Here is a 20444-nt window from a genome sequence, read left to right as displayed (position 1 = left end):
AGACCCTTCAGCAGAATCCTGACTGCTTAGAAATAAACTCTTTAAACTGATCTAGGAGCCAACTACCCCCAAAATCCAAGTTAATGTCTAGTTATGGTGACTCCTCAAGTGTCCTGAGAGGAATTGTGGGTAGGTAGTCTATGCAAAGGAAGACCTCTGTGGCAGCACTTTTTCCTTTTCACTAGTAAAAACAGTAGAGAGCTCCCCTCTGGAGCTTCTGGCCTACATTGGTCGTATACTTCCAGCCTTCGGCAGATCCCATAGCATGGACTCTGTAGGAAGGAATGGCAATAAGAGGGGGAGGATTGTGGCTCTGATCTGGAATGTGTTCCTGTTACCACCTGACACCACATCTGGATAATTGAGCTGCATATGGAAAGATAGTGAAGGGGAGAAACAGAGGAATGAAGAAAAGAAAGGGATTGAGAGAGAGATGGAAAAGAAGACAAACAGAGACAGACAAGGAGAGGTAGCTAGGAAAGCAACTTGTTTCTGGATTTGGGGAGCGTACTTGGGGACATTTCTGTGGAGTCTAGTACTTAATAATCACTGTCTCTCTGAGCTCCTGGATGCTGTCAAAGTGAGTTAACTAGCTTGGGGATGTCAGCATCAAAGGGGAATGCATGCAAGGAGAGGCAGAAGGGTCTCTGGAAAGGAGGTGTGGGAGCCAGTGGATGGGAGCACCAGCAAATGAAAAGAGCGAGGGAGGCTCAGCTGGAAGTTTTGCAGTGTAGCCTGTGCCTCCAGACAGGACCCTCCAGGTCACAGATGCACAAAGCTAAAAACAGACATAATTCTAGGGGCAGCTGAGGATGAGCTGATGATGCTATTGACAAAGGCTACATTTTCCCATCAGATCCGTGACACAAAGCTCAGATAAACAGCTTAAGGGGAAACCGCAGTGGTTAGTACAATATATAGTAATGTGCCCACTGATGTACAAAGTCTCCTGGTAGTTTTCAGAAACACCTGTCACCGTTTCACTATCTCCACTAGGACGAATGGTCTCAGTGGAAGTGGCCTAGCAAGAGCTGCATGCTGATGGCATACAGTAAGATGCAGATACCCCAGTTCTCATTGAAATACATGGAAAATCAGAGCCTTCCACTGCTGTTGTAAGTTTGTTTCTTTTGAGTGCTTAATTTCTCTTTGGTAAACCTCTATGAAAATGAATTTTAAAAGCAGTATTTGCTCTGTAGTACCTCTAAACGTCCTCCTTTTCTCATGTATCCACGTGGCTGGATGCTTTCCCCGATTTCTACTCGAGTGTATATCATCAGGCTGTAAAAGGGATGGGTGAATAAATTTTGTGCTTGGACTGGCTTATGTAGTGAGATGTTTACTTGCAGCATATTATTCACCCACTAGTGCTTCATAAGGTTCCAGAGGGAGGGTGTCTCCCATGGTAAACAAGGGAGACAAAGTTGGAATGCAAGTTGTGTGAAAGCCTGTTTCGTCTGTTGCTGTAGTTATTTTCTTTGATAAATGCATCCTATTTAAGAAGATCCATAATTCGATATATCATGACATTTTATATAGACCGTATAGACTATTAAGACAACGAGGTACCTGCTGTAATGTAGAGAGGTGGTGCAACAAAATATTGACCTAGTGACTGTGGTGAGTATGGTTTTCTCTGCATTGTCTGATTTAGAGATCAATTTAGTAACTTTTCTACATGTAAGCAATCCTTATTAATGAGAATGGTCCCATTGAACTGGGAGTCTGGAGAAGTGAAGGGATTGCTCATGTGCACAAGCATCACACAGTTGAGTTAAGGCGTTGCAGGATTAGGCTCATCTATTGTAATGTATTTGTGGCAGGAACTTGATCTGCTTGTATGGCTGTAAAAGCCCCTAATACCACACTCATAACTCTGCTGAGATAATAAATAACCACAGCAATAAAGCACAGTAGAAACAATACATTCACAATTACTGCCTGTTACCCACAAAGCCTGAAAGTCAATGAAGCTTTTATAAAATACAAACAAGTCCGGGATACACAGCTGAACACTCTCTAAACCGCCTTCACTAAACAAGGACACTCCACCAGAGATGTAGATCACCTCATGGAATAGGCCATTCAAATATCCCAAGAGAACTTGAACCCACTGACGGCACACCACTAGCTGTCACCTGCCACCCCACACTAGAATCCCTACCAGCTATCAAACAATTACAAGCCATACTTGACAGGCACTTGTTAGAACCTACAGGGCTGGGACCATGGGGGTTCTGGGCTGCTGACACCTCTGTATCACCACAAGAGGCTTAGGCTAAGCACCTATGGAAGGACCCTGTGAAGCTGGGCTGGGCTCGGCAGGAAGTACTGCCCAACAGGACTGAAGTGGCAGCCCCTTAAAGCCCCCAATTGGTCTATACCAGCACTTAAACCAGGAAGCCATAAAGAGGAGCTGTCTGAGCAACAGCACAGACTGCCTTACCCGTCTCTGCCCCAGATCCTGCTTGCAATAGACCCTAGACTCTGGATTCCAATTCTGGTTTGTCCTCAATGTCACTATTCGATTGCTGTCTGTAACCTGGTACCTGACCCGGGTCTCCTGGTAACCTGACCCTGCCTGCCTCCTAATGCCTGACTCTCGGTTCACCCTCTGGCTTGCCTTGGACTCTGACCTCCCAGTATCTGACTTGGCCAGACTCCCAACTCCTGTTCTGACCGCTAGGTCTGACTGCCCTCATCCCGGTTGTGGCAGGACCCCATCCTGAAAGTAATCTTTCCTAAACCCCCGCTTCCGGCCTTCAAACAACCCCCAACCTCTCCAAGCTCATCAGCAGAAGCAAGCGCCCCACAGACCAGACACACCAACTCAAAGCGGCACCACACCCTGCCAGAACAACAGATGCAAAACCTGCAGACATCTCTCCTCTGTTACAGTGATCCAACCCTGCCCACAACCCACCTTTCAAGAGCCATGGGTCCTATACATGCTTATCTCAACATATGGTGTACCTCATCCAGTGTACCAAATGCCCCAATAACAACTATGTGGGTGAAACCAGATAATCACTATGCTTTCAAATGGACTCAGGGAAATGATAAAAGACAAAAACACCATATCACCCATGGGTGAATCCATTTCATAAAACGATCACTCAATATCTGACCTCTCAGTCCTCGTCCTCAAAGGAAACCTGCATGCCACCTGCAACCCATGAGCCTGGGAGCTTAAATTGATAACTCTGCTAGACACCAAAAATCATGGAATCTGTAACCCACTAACTCTCTTTTGTCCTATAATTGCAGAGGTATTAATTGCCCACTTCATTTTGAATAGTTCTTGCAACATGTATTACCTCCGTATACTTAACAATCTGTTCCACTTTGTATTCAACTGTGACACTCTGATTATCTTTCCTAGACCTGAAGAAGAGCGCTGTGGATCTTGAAAGCTTGTCTCTTTCACCAACAGAAGTTGGTCCAATAAAAAATATTACCTCCCGCACCTTGTTTCTCTCATAAAATAAATCTATCTTTTAAAAATTGGTTGCTTTAGTTGTGCTGATTTTGAAGCTTGTTGTTAACATACGAGGCTTCTGTTGCCTGTTGCATTTCAGAATTAGATTGCTCTGTGTGTTTGTTTCATGCAGATCTTTTTTGATGAAGAGTACATACACATTTTAAAAAACTAACTGAAACATTTGAAAGTGCAAAGTGACACAGAGCAGGCACCAGCGACAATGTTGACAGTACAAACTCTGAAACTTTCACCTCATCAATTTCCTCTAAGAACAAAGGGAAACCCATATAACTGCTGGATTAGCTACAACAGCTGAACCTCATCTTCCATAATTTAAAAAATACATGTGAGGCCCTACTGCTCTTTCAGTTGTCTTAGGGGGAAAATCCATCAGAAATTTGACATTAAGTACAAGAAATATATCCGCAGTTACCTATCCCTACTCCTGTATCAAACTAGCTCTCACAGCTCATCTCTGGCTAAGCAAATACAGTCAAGACACCTCTGTTTTTTTGTTTACCTTTAACATGAAAAATAGAGATGCATGACATTTCCCCCCCTGATATCTCTAGTTATCAACTAAGCAACCAAAACATACTTAACAGAAGAAGATTTCAAATGCACAAGAGCAATCCATGTTGACAGTGGGAGAGAAAGATAGTGCTGTCAGTAAGGGGATGTGTTGTCTCAGTTGCCACGGAACTCACTGTGGCATAGCAGCTTGCTAAAATCCAGTGTGCAGTTTTTTTTTAAATGTGCTGTCCTTTTTATGCTGGCTGGTTAGATCTCTAGAAGAGATTGGGAAGCATCTGCAGGATGCTCCTGGTGATGCCACAAGACACTCAATTTGCTGCTGAGCTCCTCAGTCATAGAAATTAGAGACAGAAAAGACCTATTGGCTATTTCATCCTTCCCCCGGGGGCTAGGGAAAGATGAGTCCTTGCAGTTTGTGCTCCAACTGTTCCCTGCTGCCAGAACTTTCCACCACAGGTCAGTTTGGCTTTATGGCATGAGTTACAAGTTATTTTTTTCTTGGCTAACGGAGATGTATCATTCCCGTATGGAGAGCAGAAGATGTGCCATGGAAGAGATGTTCCTTCCTCCTTCTGAGAGAGCCACTGGAATAGGATATCATCTCTCCGTTCAGGGTAGCAGAGAGGTCTGTCATCCAAGGACATTCAAAAGCAGCTCTCCACAGGTGCGTGGAACAAGCTTCCCCCCATGACAGGTCTATTAACCAAATCTCTTGAGGAGCCAACACCACTGATTCCCTTCCCCACTGGAGTGGAGCTAAACCCCCTGCTCTTCTTTGTCATAGTTTGTTGCATCTTTTACTAACACCTCATAATGCGTACCTCCTCCCAGTCTCCACATCCCAAGAGCTCTTGGGCCTGCATTACTATGTTACTGAGGCTACCAATAATGCTTTTCACCAGTGTCCAAGTGTTTATTCCTGTGCTTGTCTATTTTATCCTCTTGCCATTTTCTCTAATGCTCCTCTGGGAGGGTCAACTAGGCAGGATGGCTCTTATGTGTTTGGGAAGAAATAATTCATCCTTCAAGCCGTAATCCTCTAGAAATACATCATGTGCTTTGGGAGGATTTTGCAGGAAAATGGAGGTTAACAGTGGGTCTCCGAGGTAACACATAACAGAATTTCATTGAAATAAAACAGAAAAGGAGTACTTGTGGCACCTTAGAGACTAACAAATTTATTAGAGCATAGGCTTTCGTGAGCTACAGCTCACTTCATCGGATGCATTTGTACAGCTCACTTCATCGGATGCATTTGGTGGAAAAACTTTTCCACCAAATGCATCCGATGAAGTGAGCTGTAGCTCACGAAAGCTTATGCTCTAATAAATTTGTTAGTCTCTAAGGTGCCACAAGTACTCCTTTTCTTTTTGCGAATACAGACTAACACGGCTGCTACTCTGAAACCTGTCATTATGCTTAGGCACTACAGTAATAGATGTAACAATCTTGGTGTTCATGAAATTACAAACCAGTGAATGAAAAAGGAATAAGCACACAGCCATGTGGTCTTCCCAACCCCCGCCTCTAGGGCACATCTCCAAATTCCCACACTCACAGCACAGTCCCTTATGAGGGAACAAAGAAGAAAAGGAGTACTTGTGGCACCTTAGAGACTAGTCTCTAAGGTGCCACAAGTACTCCTTTTCTTTTTGTGAATACAGACTAACACGGCTGCTACTCTGAAACTTATGAGGGAACGTCTCCAAAAACACAAACTTTCATAAACATCTCTACAATAAACATTATTGATAATAATAAGCACACAGACAGCTTCTGAGGACACACTGAAAGACACAAAGGTATATTCTTTGGAGCAATCCTGCGTATTTACAGAGAAAGGACAAAGTCCTGTTCACCGGAACACAACAGAAACAAACAGCAGCAGGCCGTTTCCTTATTCACAATATTCATATCTGTCCCTCCAGTCAGTTCTTTGCCCCAAGGAACTTTGCCTCTGTTTCTGCTCCCTCTCCGGGCCATGCTCACAACTCCATCTCTCCCTGTCTGCTGGCTTTCTCCTCTCTGGCTTTCTCACACACACTCAGCTTGCCAAACAATCCCCTTGATCAGCAGTGCCATGCAAACCATTCTTTTGGGCCTTGACTTCTGTTGTTTTTAGTTATCACTACATAAAGGAGCATAATTGCTCCTTCCATTGAGCCTGAAAGAAGGGCAGTTAGCACACCCAGGGGCTTTAACCCCATGTCTATGATAGTCTGTAGAGCAAGAACCCATTGCCAGGAGCCATTAACACCTTCCAGCATAACAAGTACTTTCTCACAATACCTTGTGAGTCCTTTATCTCTGCTATTTCAAGGTAAGGAGGCTGTTCCTTAGGCACTTATGTTGTGTTTTTCTCTTTCTTTCCTGGCAGAACAAATTACTATATAACAGTTGATCACAGAACACCCTGATCATTCTCCCCATCTATTATTGGGAGTGGACTACATCCACCCTGATCGAATTGGCCCTGTCAACACTGGTTCTCCACGTGTGAGGTAACTCCCTTCTCTTCATGTGCCAGTACATTTATGTCTGCATCTGTAATTTTCACTCCATGCATCTGAAGAAGTGGGGTTTTTACCCACAAAAGCTTAGGCTCAAATAAATCTGTTAGTCTTTAAGGTGCCACCAGACTCCTTGTTGTTTTTGTGGATACATACTAACATGGCTACTCCCTGATCATCCTGTTTCTCTGCTATTATCTGCAGGTTTCCTGAGAGAGAAACGCGGAGGAGGGACACCTGAAGAAAACAAGGAATTGCAGCACTGAGATGAGGAGACTTGGGGAGGATGGGGTGAGTGGACATGCTGGTTACTGGGGAAGCACAGACACATTGTGAACGGTTTATGTAGTGGTTAGCATTCAGCATTGTATTGCACATTAATACACTTAGTAAACAGAGTGGCTGCAGTGATATTCTACATCCAGTGATGATCAGGCCATAAGCCACATGAATAACAGGGCCCGATTCTGTCCTCACTTACCAGAATGTCAGATAGGAATAATTCCATTCAGGTCCGTGGAGCTGCACTAGCTTGTACCAGGATAAGTGACAGGAGAATCAGCCCACAAGTTTTAGAAACCAACTGACAACGGCCGTTCTGCTCCTGCCCACCTCAGTGGGAGTGTATCAGAGACTTGCCCAGTCTGGCTTCACAACAGTTCACTGCCTCAGTTTCTCTCTCAGCTTTCCCACTGGAGTCACTGAGGTGACTTAGCCCTCCGAGGTGCCAATCAGCCCCTTCATACACCCTTGGTGGCCGGGATGCTTGTGTCACCTCACGAGGTGGCAGCATAGAGGGAACCCAGGCCCACTCTGTACTACAGCCCTGGGACCTTAATCAATTGAACTGACTGCTCTGTAGCTTAAACTGCCCTGTCTTTCCTTCCTAGGACCCTCCCTATGCATTCAGCCTGGCTCTTCCCTGGCTGTCCTGTTGCTCTTTAATGGAAGCCGCCCCCCTCCCCTCCAGTCTGCTCTCTTGGAGTCTCTCCCCATACTGAACAGGCCCTCTAACTCCTGACAGGTCTAGTTCCTCCCTCTTGCCATGGGACCCCTATACTCACTGGCCCAGATCCTCAAAGGTATTTTGGTGCCTAACTCCCATTGACTTCAATAGGGGTTAAGTGCCTAAATACCTTTGAGGATCTCTACATTCCCTGCACCAGAGAGGCAGCTAAACCTGGTGGCGGTCAGACTAAGGCCTAAGCCTCTTATAGGGCCAGCCTGCCTGTGATAGGCTGGAAGGGAGTATGGGAAGAGTCTCCCTTGGAGTGCCTCCTCTCTCACTCCCTGGGGAGAAGGTGATGGGATGGAGCAGGGGAGCAGCCCCTTAGAGCCCCACCAGTCTCCAGGCAGATATCTGCACAGAGCATTGATTCCTGCTTTACACCTGCAGCTCCCCGGGGGAGAGGGCTGCTTTGGCAGAGTAACTCTTGGCAGCCCATGGCCATGCTAAAGGGATGGGAAGAGGAGGCAGACCCCCACCCCAGGGCTAACACTTCCTCTCCTCTTGGCTCTGCTCCCTCAAACCTGTGCCCCCTGCGAGGAGCATTAACCAAACACACTGGGAGCTTCCTTGCACACTTTCCTGGGTCCTGCCTCCCCTGGCCCTGGAGCTCGCTACAGTCTGGCTCAGGGCAGTATGGTGCAGAGAGAGGGAGGGCGGGTGCGTGGGCAAAGCGCTGAGCTGCCACAGGCTCCTGTGGGACCACGGCAAGTCATCGGGGCCCAGGTTTCTCAAGGTGTTTAGGTGTAGCTCTGCTCCATGTTGAGGGACTATGTGGATTGGATGACTGAATCCCTCTCACTGAGGCTTAGGCTCCTAAGTCACTTTTGAAAATGGGACTTGGCTGAATCACATAGGCCTTGCAGTGCTGAGCGGCGTAACGCCTGAATACCTTTACAAATATGGTTCTCTCTGTGCCTCAGCTCCCCATACGTACAACAGGGATAACAGCACTGCCCAGCCTCAGGGGGGCTGAAAGGATAAATCCAGGAATGGCTGTGAGGTGCTCAGACGCTACAATGAGGCAGGCCATAGAACCCAGACAGGTAGGCCCAGATCCTCAAGGGGATTTAGGTGCCTAACTCCTATTGAAATCAATGGGAGTTAGGCGCCTGAATCCCTTGGAGGATCTGGCCCGTAGAGTTTGATTTCTGATCACTAGGACACACCCATCCCCACAGTGGGTGAATCAGAGCATTAAGGAACCACACTAGCATGAGCTGCCTCATTTATACGTCTCTCTCGGGTACAAAAAATTAAACCAAATATCCTTATTCGTCCCCCTCTGTACCTGTGCATGGACATTCTCAGAGACTGGAGAATCATATTGGCCATTCCCTCAACCTGTACTGCCCGCCATGGGCATTGCCTCCACTTGTTCTGGTCAATAAACTGTTTGGGACAGGGAATTTCTGTCTTGTAAAACACCAAACTCATCTATGATTAGGGCTTCTGATTTGTTATTTTAACCCCTAAATACTAATAAAACAGCCTGAGACAAAAGTTGAAATCAGTGTTTATCCAATAAACGCTGGAAAACGTTGGAAATGGTTACTTGTATTTAAGAGCTCATCCCCACAGAGCATTAATGTGGTTATGGGTGTGTGATTCTAAAGCACACTAGCATGTTGCGCGTTAATTGGTCCACACAGACCCTGCTGGTGCGCATTAAAGGTTCCCTAGTGAGCTTTAATGTAGTATGTTAACGTGCACGAGGGATTACTTGTTACAGTATATACAAAAAAAAAAAGCACATCCCACATCCCCTGCAATCACCAATTTTTGGACATCTACACAGAATTCACAAATTGCTAAAAATAACCCCCCTATAATTGTAGAATCATAGAACTGGAAGGGACCTTAAGAGGTCATCTAGTCCAGTCTCCTGCACTTGTGGCAGAACTAATTATCTGGACCATTCCTGACAGGTGTTTGTCTAACTTGCTCTTAAAAATCTCCAATGATGGAGATTCCACAACCTCCCTAGGCAATTTATTCCAGTGCTTAACCACCCTGACAGTTAGGAAGTTTTTCCTAATGTCCAACTGAAACCTCCCTTGCTGCAATTTAAGCCCGTTGCTTCTTGTCCTATCCTCAGAGGTTAAGAAAAACAATTTTCTTCCTCCTCCTTGTAACAACCTTTTACATACTTGAAAACTGTTATCATGTCCCCTCTCAGCCTTCTCTTTTCCAGACTAAACAAGCCCAATTTTTTCAATCTTCCCTCATAGGTCATGTTTTCTAGACCTTTAATCATTTTTGTTGCTCTTCTCTGGACTCTCTCCAATTTGTCCACATGCTTCGTGAAATGTTGTGCCCAGAACTGGACACAATACTCCAGTTGAGGCCTAATCAGTGCAGAGTAGAGTGGAAGAATTACTTCTTGTGTCTTGCTTACAATACTCCTGCTAATACATCCCAGAATGATGTTTGCTTTTTTTGCAATGGTGTTACGCTGTTGACTCATATTTAGCTTATGGTCCACTATGACCCCCAGATCCCTTTCTGCAGTACTCCTTACGATGCAGTCATTTCCCATTTTGTATATGTGCAACTGATTGTTCCTTCCTAAATGGAGTACTTTGTATTTGTCCTTATTGAATTTCTTCCTATTTACTTCAGACCATTTCTCCAGTTTGTCCAGATCATTTTGAATTTTAATCCGATCCTCCAAAGCACTGGCAACCCCTCCCTGGTTGGTATCATCCGCAAACTTTATAAGTGTACTCTGTATGCCATTATCTAAATAATTGATGAAGATATTGAACAGAACCAACCCAGAACTGATCCCTGCGGGACCCCACTCGTTATGCCCTTCCAGCCTGACAGTGAACCACTAATAACTACTCTCTGGGAATGGTTTTCCAACCAGTTTTGTACCCACCTTATAGTAACTTCGTCTAGGTTGCATTTGCCTAGTTTGTTTCTGAGAAGGTCATGCGAGACAGTATCAAAAACCTTACTAAAGTCAAGATATATCACGTCTACTGCTTCCCCCCATCCACAAGGCTTGTTACCCTGTCAAAGAAAGCTCTCAGGTTGGTTTGACAATTTGTTTTTGACAAATCCATGCTGACTGTCACTTATCACCTTATGATCTTCTAGATGTTTGCAAACTGATTGCTTAATTATTTGCTCCATTATCTTTCCAGGTACAGAAGTTAAACTGACTGGTCTGTAATTTCCTGGATTTCCCTTATTTCCCTTTTTATAGATGGGCACTATGTTTGCCCTTTTCCAGGGCAATTAAATTAATAATAATGAAATTATTGAACCCCAAAAAGCAGAACCCTATCTCTGATCTACAGTAACAGCAGGTATTCCTAAGGTGTCTGTTGCCATGATATCTAAGCAACACTATTACGAGCATCCACCACTGGATTCAGCAGGAAGGTGAGATAAACCTCTCCAAAACACTCTAGTTGCAGCAGTCAGTGGACTAGCTAGAGATGGCATAGACCAATTAGACCATACAGCTCACCTCCCAGGGACACAGCTGTCTGCCTTCTGATGTTTGTGACTTCTGGATGCCCAGTTGCCATTGCACTGTCTGTATCAGCACTGAGCCACTTCAGTAACTTGTCTCTCCTTATGTTAACAGGTTTCCCTCTGTGCCTGGGCATACAATGGCGATTCTACCAATGTGAGAGCTCTTTAATGTGAGTACCCAGCAGCAGGCTTCTGCTGTCTGTGGTCTGGACTTTGGCTATCATCAAAGTGATCTGCCAGCTCCCCCCTCATCTCCCCGTAAAGGCCAATGTGTTAGACCATCCAAGTACATTTGCTATGACATACATCAGTGTTGATGAGAGACAGGAACACTGCCGGGTGATTTTGAGCTGCCAGAATAATCAGCTGTATGCACAACATGGCCTAAAGGATTTTTCAATTAGCAGCATGCATCCACTAAAGAACTTAGACACTCAGATTCTTGCTGGGGACTTCAACGCTGTAGACTCATGTCGCATAGACAAGACAACCTTCGCCAGCGCCGCAGAAACCCGGCTGTATCGGAGTGTAGAGAATTTACCCTGGGCGACAGTTGCAGACTCCAGTCTGTATTCGCAGTGCCAGAGCATGGACAATGAGCTCCTTTTCCACTATAAAGGTGCCAGTTACTGGTCCAAAGACTCTGCAGAGAGAGCCCCAGTACAGAGCACAGCGGATGCTTGCGGGCACCTGCCCCTCCACCCCAAGCAAACGTCACCATCTGCGCGAAACGTTCCCCTTCCTCCTTTTGCCAAAGTGTCTCAGTGGCTTTTCCCTTCCGCGGAGGAGAGAGCCCTACACGGGGATGCCAAAAAAGAACTGAAGGAGAAGCTGAGGATTCACAGCGCCAAGGCGGTGGCGGAACCCTGCAAGCCCATGCGTCCCCAAGCACCTTTGACAGACCGGGCGGCGAGGGAGTTCTCAGAATGTCGGATGTGCCAGCAGTACAAAAATGGGTGTGCTGTACACTGCTGTGCGGTGTTTGTGGAACACGCACCCTTCAGTCAAGGCCCCACAACAGCGCCGGGGAGACAGAGGCCATGTTTTGCGTGCAGGATAACCAGTCCGGAAGACATCAAGCAGGAAGCTCTGAGGAGGTTGCAGCTGAGAAGACAGAACAGCTCTCCCAGCCTGACTCTCCATCATGCCAGGGAAAGCCAAGAGATCGTCAAATCCAGAACCACTGGATCCCTGAAGGGTTGTGATGGGGAGACTGATGCCAAAGGGCTGGCAGAGCTGAGCAGAAAAGGACGCTGTAAAGGGAGACTCTACATCCCTACCTTTGAGGAGTTCAAGAGAATGAGAAGCAAGGAGATGCGTTTATCTGCGGGTACCAATGGGCCAACAAAGTGCCTGAGTGAAAGGTCTCTGGCAAGCCAGACTCTGGAAAAGGAAAGCAATAAGGACATCTGCTTGGCTGTGCCACGAGAAGCCCTGGAGGCCAAACTCCCCAGCGATTCCACAGCAACAGCGGACGACTATGATGATGTGTTTCATGAAAGCCACATCACTGCTGGCTCTGCCCATTATGGAGACATTCCAGCCACATGGGGCAGCTTCAGTTTGGTCAGCACAGCTGGAGCTAACCAGTGCCTGTCGAAAGACTGTACCTACCAGCTGTCAAGTACAGATAGGTCCATGGTTCCTATTTGCTCTAGCCCGATTCCAAGATCGCCTTTGCAGGCAATATCAATCCACAGGGAGAGGGAGGAAGTCTGCAGTGATGAGCAGCAGGGATTAGACTCAAGACAACTGAGTGGAGTCCTTCACTTTGCTGGGCAGGCACTGGCTTCTGAAGCCCATTCTTCTTGTTGTCCATCGCTGCTCTTAGAAGCCACAGACCTATCCAGTTATGGAGCTAAACTACAAAAAATGAAGGATGAATTCATAGGCTCAGCACTGGATCTTATTAAGAAAAGGTAAAATACTCTGTTGGGACACTGAAAGCAGTCCTGGTTTGAGGGGTCTATGTCTTCCTCCCAATATGTACGAGTAACTCCCATTGGCATCAATAGTCTGCAGTTATACAGAGCCTTTCAGCTTAGGATCTCAGAGTTACAAAACCTAACCAATAGAAATGGCTATTTATTAGTTGTATTATCACAGTACCTAGGAACCCTAGTCATGGATCGGACCCCCATGTTTCCACTATTTTTTTAATCCTAATGGAAGTAGGTGTTTGGCACAAACATTTCCTTTTAGTGTTTGCAACTGGAACACTGAACCATCCTGTTAGTACCTGATAACCTGGAGAGGAAATTGACTGGAAACTGATCAACAAAACATTTTAAGGGACTTGTCTATTTTGATCCTTCGAGCTGACTGAATGAAGTACAGAAAGCACAAAGAATGAATAGCAGATTGGAATTTTAAAAATATAAGGTGCTAACAAAACAAAGAGGAACTTATATTTTTAAAAACCTAAGTTTTAAAGTGACATGGATTCTTTTACTGTGATTTCTCCTGGGGAACTAACCTAGCGAAATACTACCAAATAATACTTGTAGTGACTAGTAAAGGCTATTGCTTAATCAGGATAGTGTTTGAAACATTTCCCTTTGGCTAGAACCAAGAAGTGCTGTTTAACTCCAATTTACAGCTTTGGGTGGAAATCACCAAGTTCCATATGATTTCCACTCAAATTGGCCTAAAATTTGTTTCTAATTCAGCCCAAACTTCACTCCAGAGGCTTGTGACGCTGTAGGAATCTAGCTGGAGTTTCAGGCTTGTAACAAAACCCAAACTCACCACCATGGGCGGTGGGTGAAGCTTCCCCTGGGGTGGTTAGCTACCTGTCCCACCTCTTCCACCTGCAGCCCCACCCACACTCCAGCCTCACTCCGCCCCAGCCCCCCCACCCCGCTCCACGCCCAGCTCTGCCACTGCTCATAGCGTCCCTCCTCAGTCCCCCACCTGCTGCGAGACACACGGGGCAGGAAGAGGCGGGGCCACCACAGCCCAGGTGTCCGGTGGCGGGTTGGTGGCAGCATACCTGCCGCCCACGCTCACCACTTTTATTTCCTCCTCACTTAAGATGACACAACAGTTACACTTGGGACATGCTCTTGCTCCCATTGAAGAGAACAAGGCCCAGATGGCATTTAGGCTCCTAACTTCCATTGAAATCAAAGTTTGGAGCTTAAATACCTCTGTGCCTTTGGGCTGTCCTTGGCTCCAACGGGAGCAGAAGTGGGCCTTTAATAAAGTTGTGCTGATGAACACATAGGCTTTGTTAAATTTGTTACAATTTTACCAAGCAATTTTGTCTTGTATCATTAATTCCCTCCCTGGTAACACACACTTATTTACTTTAGACTCATGTAAATGGTTTCATAGTTTAAGACTGAACATTTATTTGATTTGTGACGTTGAGATGATGGAAATTTTTAAGTCCCTCTTGAATCATTTAATCCCTTTGGCTCACATAAGAGTCCCTGCTGGGAAGAGACACACTGGTCTACCAGTGGAAATCCTACATAGGCTTTTAAATATAAATTGCACTTTCTGAGCTGTCTAAATGATGTGGGATTACCACCCAGACAGGACATAAGGAGCTCGGGACTCTCATACTGTTGAGCTTTGAATTTGGGAGGATGAGAAGGAAATGAAACCATCTGTGTAATGAAATAGGAACCGATTGGACAGGCAAGGGCTTGTGGGGCAAGTGCTACTCGGGGAGATGGTTAAGGAGAAAGACATTCCAAGAGAAAAGGTTTTCTGGACGACATAAAGATGGTAGATGAAAGAGCTGTTATCAAGGGCAAGGAAAACTAAGGCCAACAAGATTAGGGGAAGTGTAAAAAGATGACGAGGAGACAGAAAAGCCCATCTAGCTAGAAGAAGAGGGGAAGGGACATGGATGGCACACAGGAGCTTGTACAGACCACACCCATGTTGGGAAAGTGAATGGAGAAGACTCCGGGCTCAAGAAAAGGATGGAAAGGACTGAGAGCTGCTGAGGAGGAGGATACAGCTATGGTGGTTTTGCAGAGGAGTGAAGAAAGGCACTGTGCACAGATGGGGTGGGACTAGAGCATCTCTTTCTAGAAGATTCAGGGAGAAGAGATGGCTCCACAGGTTCAGAGGAAAACAGCACATTCACATGGAACTGCTCACTCCCCTGCATCGTTCCCTGCCAGCCTGAAAGCTTGGCGTGAAGGAGAAGCAATGTGTAACAGAGATCAACAAAAATCAACCCACCAAAACACCTTACACAATAAATAGCCCAAGAGATTTTACCCTGCAGGTGGAGGAGAGCCAGAGACTCCATAAAGTCCACTAGGGACTTTGCTACTGCTATCAATTTGATGTGAAAGATGCTCAGACACTATGGTGATGGATGGCAGGATAAAACCCTATGACAGAGAGACAGACAGACACTCTGCTGCAGCTTTTTTGGGCCCTAGTATATTTCTTCCCAGCTGAATTCTCTTGTGCTCTGGCCTGCAATGGAGTGTGGGAACTTCAAATCCCAACCACCCAAGGCCAGGATGGGGAGAACTCCGGGCTCCAAGACTCACAACAGCTCAGCTAGGAAGTATTGTACTGGAGTCCAGAACAGAGACAGCTGGGTCCTAAGATTGGTAATACAGTAGAAAGTGGGTGGTGCTGGGGAAAGGGCTCACAACATGGTGTCAAGCGTGGCACATACTGGATCCACCACAAACTGCACTCCTGCCTACAGTCCACTGACTGGGCCATGACTATCAGAGAGCATAGGCTATTTTAGAAAATACAGTGAACACCCGGCAGGAACAGTACCAAGGGAATACAGCTAGCATATGGCTAGAGGAAGGAAGGTCAGATGGGGTCAGTATAAATGGGAAGATCCAATGGAGGAAGCTGAGAGGGAAGATGAATAACGCAGAAGATGCAAAAGGGAATGAAGTTCTGAGGCCTGGAGAAGAGAAAATAAACTAGGCATAGTGCTTTGTCTTTGTACCAAGCATGACAGCACTGATTTATACCTGTTACCCAAAGTTAAGGGGTTGGCAGAGATCTTGGTGTGCTGGCAAGAGGGTTTTCAAAAGAGGAAACGAACATCGCTCGGGACATGGGTGAGAGCTATAATGGAGGGAACTCTGGAATAACTGAAAGCACGTTCAGTGAAAGAGCAGGAAGGTCAGTGGAGTTGATGGAGGGAAGAGTTCCACTATCGAGGAGATGTTGCTGCAGACTCCATGGTCTCTGGCCATGGTGAGGGTAGAGTCTGAATGAGGCAAGTGTGTGAGGAAGCCAGATTTTTAGATTCTGTGGGGAAGACCTGGTGAGAGAGGAAGGGAGGGCCCAGTGGAAGTGGTGGCAGGTGGGGCGAAGTGGGAGAAAGATCACCTCAGAAGCATTGGCTAGAGATGGGCAGGGACAAAACCCTCAACATAATATTCACCTGTATTAGTATTAAAATGAGTACATATAGACAGCGACCTTCACCCCAAAGGATCCCACAGCAGTTTACAAACCTCCTCTCTTTACAGAGGGAATCACTTCCCCCTCCATTGAAATGCAGCCACATCTGGTGTGAACAGGGCAGTCCTGTAACAGTCCACAATGACACTGCACAGCCAATTAGAGCAAGAAGTGAAGAGCACTGTATGGAGTTGAGATTCCAGGGGGGCATTTTTAAAGAGGCAGCATGAATTAAGAGCAGGATCAGGTGACCACATCCCACCAAGGGCAGACGGATCCCGAACCGTACAAGAGCTGTCCCTGTACGGTGCTCACAAAAGAACACAATTTAGGCAAAGATAAGATACTATGGATCCTTTTAGCGCATTTGAAGACAGACGGCGGAGCCAGTCTGCACAAGTTAGGGTGTCAGTTACATGATCCATCAGCTTCCCAGCCACAGCTTTATTTCAAGCAATAATTGCTTTTAAGATGAAAAAAAATAAAGGATGTCTGTGCCATGGAAACATCACAGAGGTCAAATTTAAAGAGTCCAGAGGCCAGGCCCTGGGATGCCACTGCACTGTGCTGTCCAGGCGTGTGAGAGAGAACAAAAATGCCTTCCCCTTTGCTCTCCCCTGATCCCGCTGCAGCGTGTACAAAGCTGGCTCCCACTGCACAGGTTAGAGCCAAGGGGCCAAAATCTCAGCCCAGGAGGAATCCCAGCTACACCCCTCTTGCAGCAGAAGGAGAGGGAATGGCATGAGAGCTCCTACTTCAGCTCTACGCTGCTGAAGAATCATCCCTGCACTGGGAAGAGCCTCCTTGGGCTGGTTAAACCAGCCAGATTACATCAGTGGTGCAGGACAAAGCGGTCACAGTGGGGAAATCTGCATTAACTCTGGCATGTTGCACAGCCAGTATATTTTGTGGTATAGATCTAACCACAAAAGCAATAATCCAGGGTTTCTCAAACTAGGGTCTGTGAGGGTACTCCAGCAGGTCCACAAGTCTTGTCCGGGACCACCAGCCCCACTGATCAATGCCATGGATCAGCTGTTCAGTGGTGTGCAGGAGGTGCTGGGAGGGAGGGGGAGGAGTGGGGATGGGGTGCACTCGGCGGAGGAGGCGAAGAGGCGGGGAAGAGGAGGGGCGGGGTGAAGCAGGGGTGGGAAGAGGAGGGGCAGGGTAGGGTCTTGGGGGAAGGAGTGGAGTGGGGGAGGGAACTGGGGCTGAGCAGGGGGTCCATGAAAATGTTTAAATCAAAATGGGGGTCCTCGGATTGCTAAAGTTTGAGAACCACTGCAATAATCTCTTTGGCGCACAAAGCAGGTCTAAAGAAAGCTCCATTCACACAGCACGGACACTGCTGTAGGAATCCTAGCTTTTCTTACCTGTTTTACCTGTAACTGACCAACCCTAGTGCAGATTTAATTTCTTGACTCTAAAATAGTCTATTTTTTCCACTCTTTCCTTTTCAAAACCACCTGGACACAACTGGCTCCCATTTCCCAGGGAGGGTCGCCTTTGGAAATGTTTAGAAGAGTCAACAAAATATATAAAAGCCACAAAAACTAACACTGTGAGTGAGCTCCCCAAACATCATTCCCAGAGAAGTGCCTCCATGTCTTCACTTTTAGTAATAAATCTCTGCTCTTAGAGCGGATAGCACATGTCATAAGAAAAGCTCAAAGCACTATACAAATATAAATGAATGATCACTTCCTTGCAAATTAGGTCTGTATGGTCTTGTGCCTAAGGCAGTGCATGGGGAATCAGGAGACCTGGGTTCTCTTCCTGGTTCTGCTGCTGTGTGGTCTTGGGCAAGACAGTTCACCACCTTGGGCCTCAGTTTCCCCTCCCACTCTTTGTATATTTAGATTGGGGCAGGGACAGTCTCTTACTTCATGTTTATGCAATTCCTAGCACAGTGGGTCTCTGATCTCAGTAGTGGATTCTAGATGTCTCTGTAACACAAACAGCAGTCATAATTTTGTTATTCCCATTCTACAGAGACAATAGAGGCATAAAGAGTGATGTGGCATAACAAGACCCACATAGCAGGGCACTGGAAGAGCCAGAAATAGAACACAGGGGGTCCTGATTCCCAGCCTTCTGCTAGCATTGCACGGTGACATTGGCGTTGTATACAATCGCAATCAGACTCTAATTGTGCAAATCCTCTGCTAGTCTCAGCTGGGATCTAGAAGCATAGAAGTGTGTGAAAATGAAAATATTAATTTGAAAAGTTAACCAACTTTTTCAAGCCTAATAAGAGATTCAGTCTGAGTTTGGGGGAAGATTTGGGTCTGTTCTCACTTTATCTGAATCAGATTCAGTTTGGGGTCTGTGCTCATTCACTGTAGTTGAGCCAGTTCACCTATCCCTAGTTATAAAGGGAGTGTCTATATACCTCAATATGTGACAGTACTGGGAGCTACAGTTTAGCAGCTGTCAGGCATCAGTGGTAGCCTAGGAGTAAAAAGCTATGTAAAGAAGAATCAGTCATTATACTAGGTATTGGTTAGTCACAAAGGCTGATTATATTCCAGTCCCCTGCATCACTCTGGTCAGTTACACCAAGGTCGTCTGTATACAGTCTTGACAGCCCTTCTTGTTAAAGGAATTTGAATCAAGGGAAATGAAACTTCCTCCTAACAGATTTCTTTGTGATGTAAACCCAAAGCAGAAGGCGAGTCAGTATCCTCGTGATCGTTTCCCTCTTATTCTTCACCCATTGATTGGCTAAGCTATCAATATTGCACCAAACCCTGTTCCCATCTTCCCTGGAAATAACTTGTTTTATTAGAGACACGGTCCATTTAAATTGAGTACGTTTTTAAAAAATGAGTTCAAAGCAGTGCCAGGCACTACAGAATCCCTCTGGGACAGGTTTTATAGTTTTATAGCCACTGCTGTAACTATAATCACCAGATCTGAGCTGATTTTAGATTCCTTAAACCACACACAAGTGTATTATTAAAACAAGGAATGGACTGAAGCCTTCCAGTCTGGATCCTTCTCTGAACGGATGGGTGCTGCTCAGACCTGGGGACCCTGCCCAAACCCATCTCTGTCAAGAATTTCAGATCATCTCCTAACTCCTAGTGATGGCTGCACCTTGGCATGTATATGATGTTGATTGGCTTCTGCTCCTTCCCTTGCAGCTGCAATGCTGAGACTGCTGCAGAGTCCCCATCCATGGGATCATGTGACCCTAGTAAAGCTGATCTCTCTTCTCCAGAGGAGGACGGTCATCAGTCTACAGTAATTTCCATGGCAACACGGACCTGGAAGACCAAGCCAAATAATGAGACACCTAGTGACACTCAACCTGCAGGAAACGTAAGGAAAAATTCCCATTTCACCCCAGGCAGGTGGCTTTTGCCAGGCACTAACCACCATTAGTGTTTAATTAGTTAGATTTCAGAGTAGCAGCCGTGTTAGTTAGAGTGTTCGGAAAGATCAGGGGCATATGAACAGGCTGATTTTTGATCCCAGGAATGGATGTAGAAAGGAAATCTGTGAATCAAGTCAGTTTTGTTAAGTCAAGTTTTTCTGTTGCATTATTTTTAATTCACTGTTTTTTTCCTGGAAAGTTTTAGTGTAATAGGGGCTAGTTCTTCCCTCATCCCTGTACAGGCCACTCCTGGCTCGCTGGGATTGGAGCACCACTTGGTGTGTGTGTAACTTCCAAAATAACCCCCAAGAACCCCATAAGGACTTCATTCCACCCACCCCTACCCAGCACAGACGCTCGCTGTGTAACCAACTGATCGTATATTCGCGCTCTTTTCAACAGTTAGGTTTAGTTTTTAAAAATGTGTCTGAAACAGCAGCATTGAACTGTTTAGTGACTGGTAATGCCAATCCATCTGAGAATGGAAGAGACAATGGGCTCAGTCTTACTTCTCTTGATACTGTTGTTTGTTTTACAGTAGTGCCTAGATCAGGACCCCATTGTACAAACCTAGAGAAAGAAAGCCCCTGCCCTAGAGAGCAGAAGACGAAACAGAGGTGAAGTCATCTGCCCATGATT

At 46.1% G+C, this 20444-nt stretch overlaps 1 protein-coding gene across 1 annotated transcript in view; it reads left to right on the top strand.

Moving 5' to 3' along the window:
• The first annotated feature begins 984 nt into the window (after positions 1-984).
• LOC119863449 overlaps positions 985-20444 on the top strand; it is a 30473-nt gene continuing 11013 nt past the window's right edge. The window contains 5 exon segments of the mRNA XM_043504936.1: positions 985-1115; positions 6393-6516; positions 6730-6816; positions 11133-12939; positions 19573-19750. Of these exon segments, the coding sequence (XP_043360871.1) occupies positions 11318-12939; positions 19573-19750 (1800 nt within the window). The 5' untranslated portion in view covers positions 985-1115; positions 6393-6516; positions 6730-6816; positions 11133-11317.

Source organism: Dermochelys coriacea, chromosome 11 (assembly GCF_009764565.3).
Source record: "Dermochelys coriacea isolate rDerCor1 chromosome 11, rDerCor1.pri.v4, whole genome shotgun sequence".
Taxonomy (NCBI): Eukaryota; Metazoa; Chordata; order Testudines; family Dermochelyidae; genus Dermochelys; species Dermochelys coriacea.
Note: the sequence above shows the minus strand (reverse complement) of the source record. Positions and strands in the feature narration are given on the sequence as shown.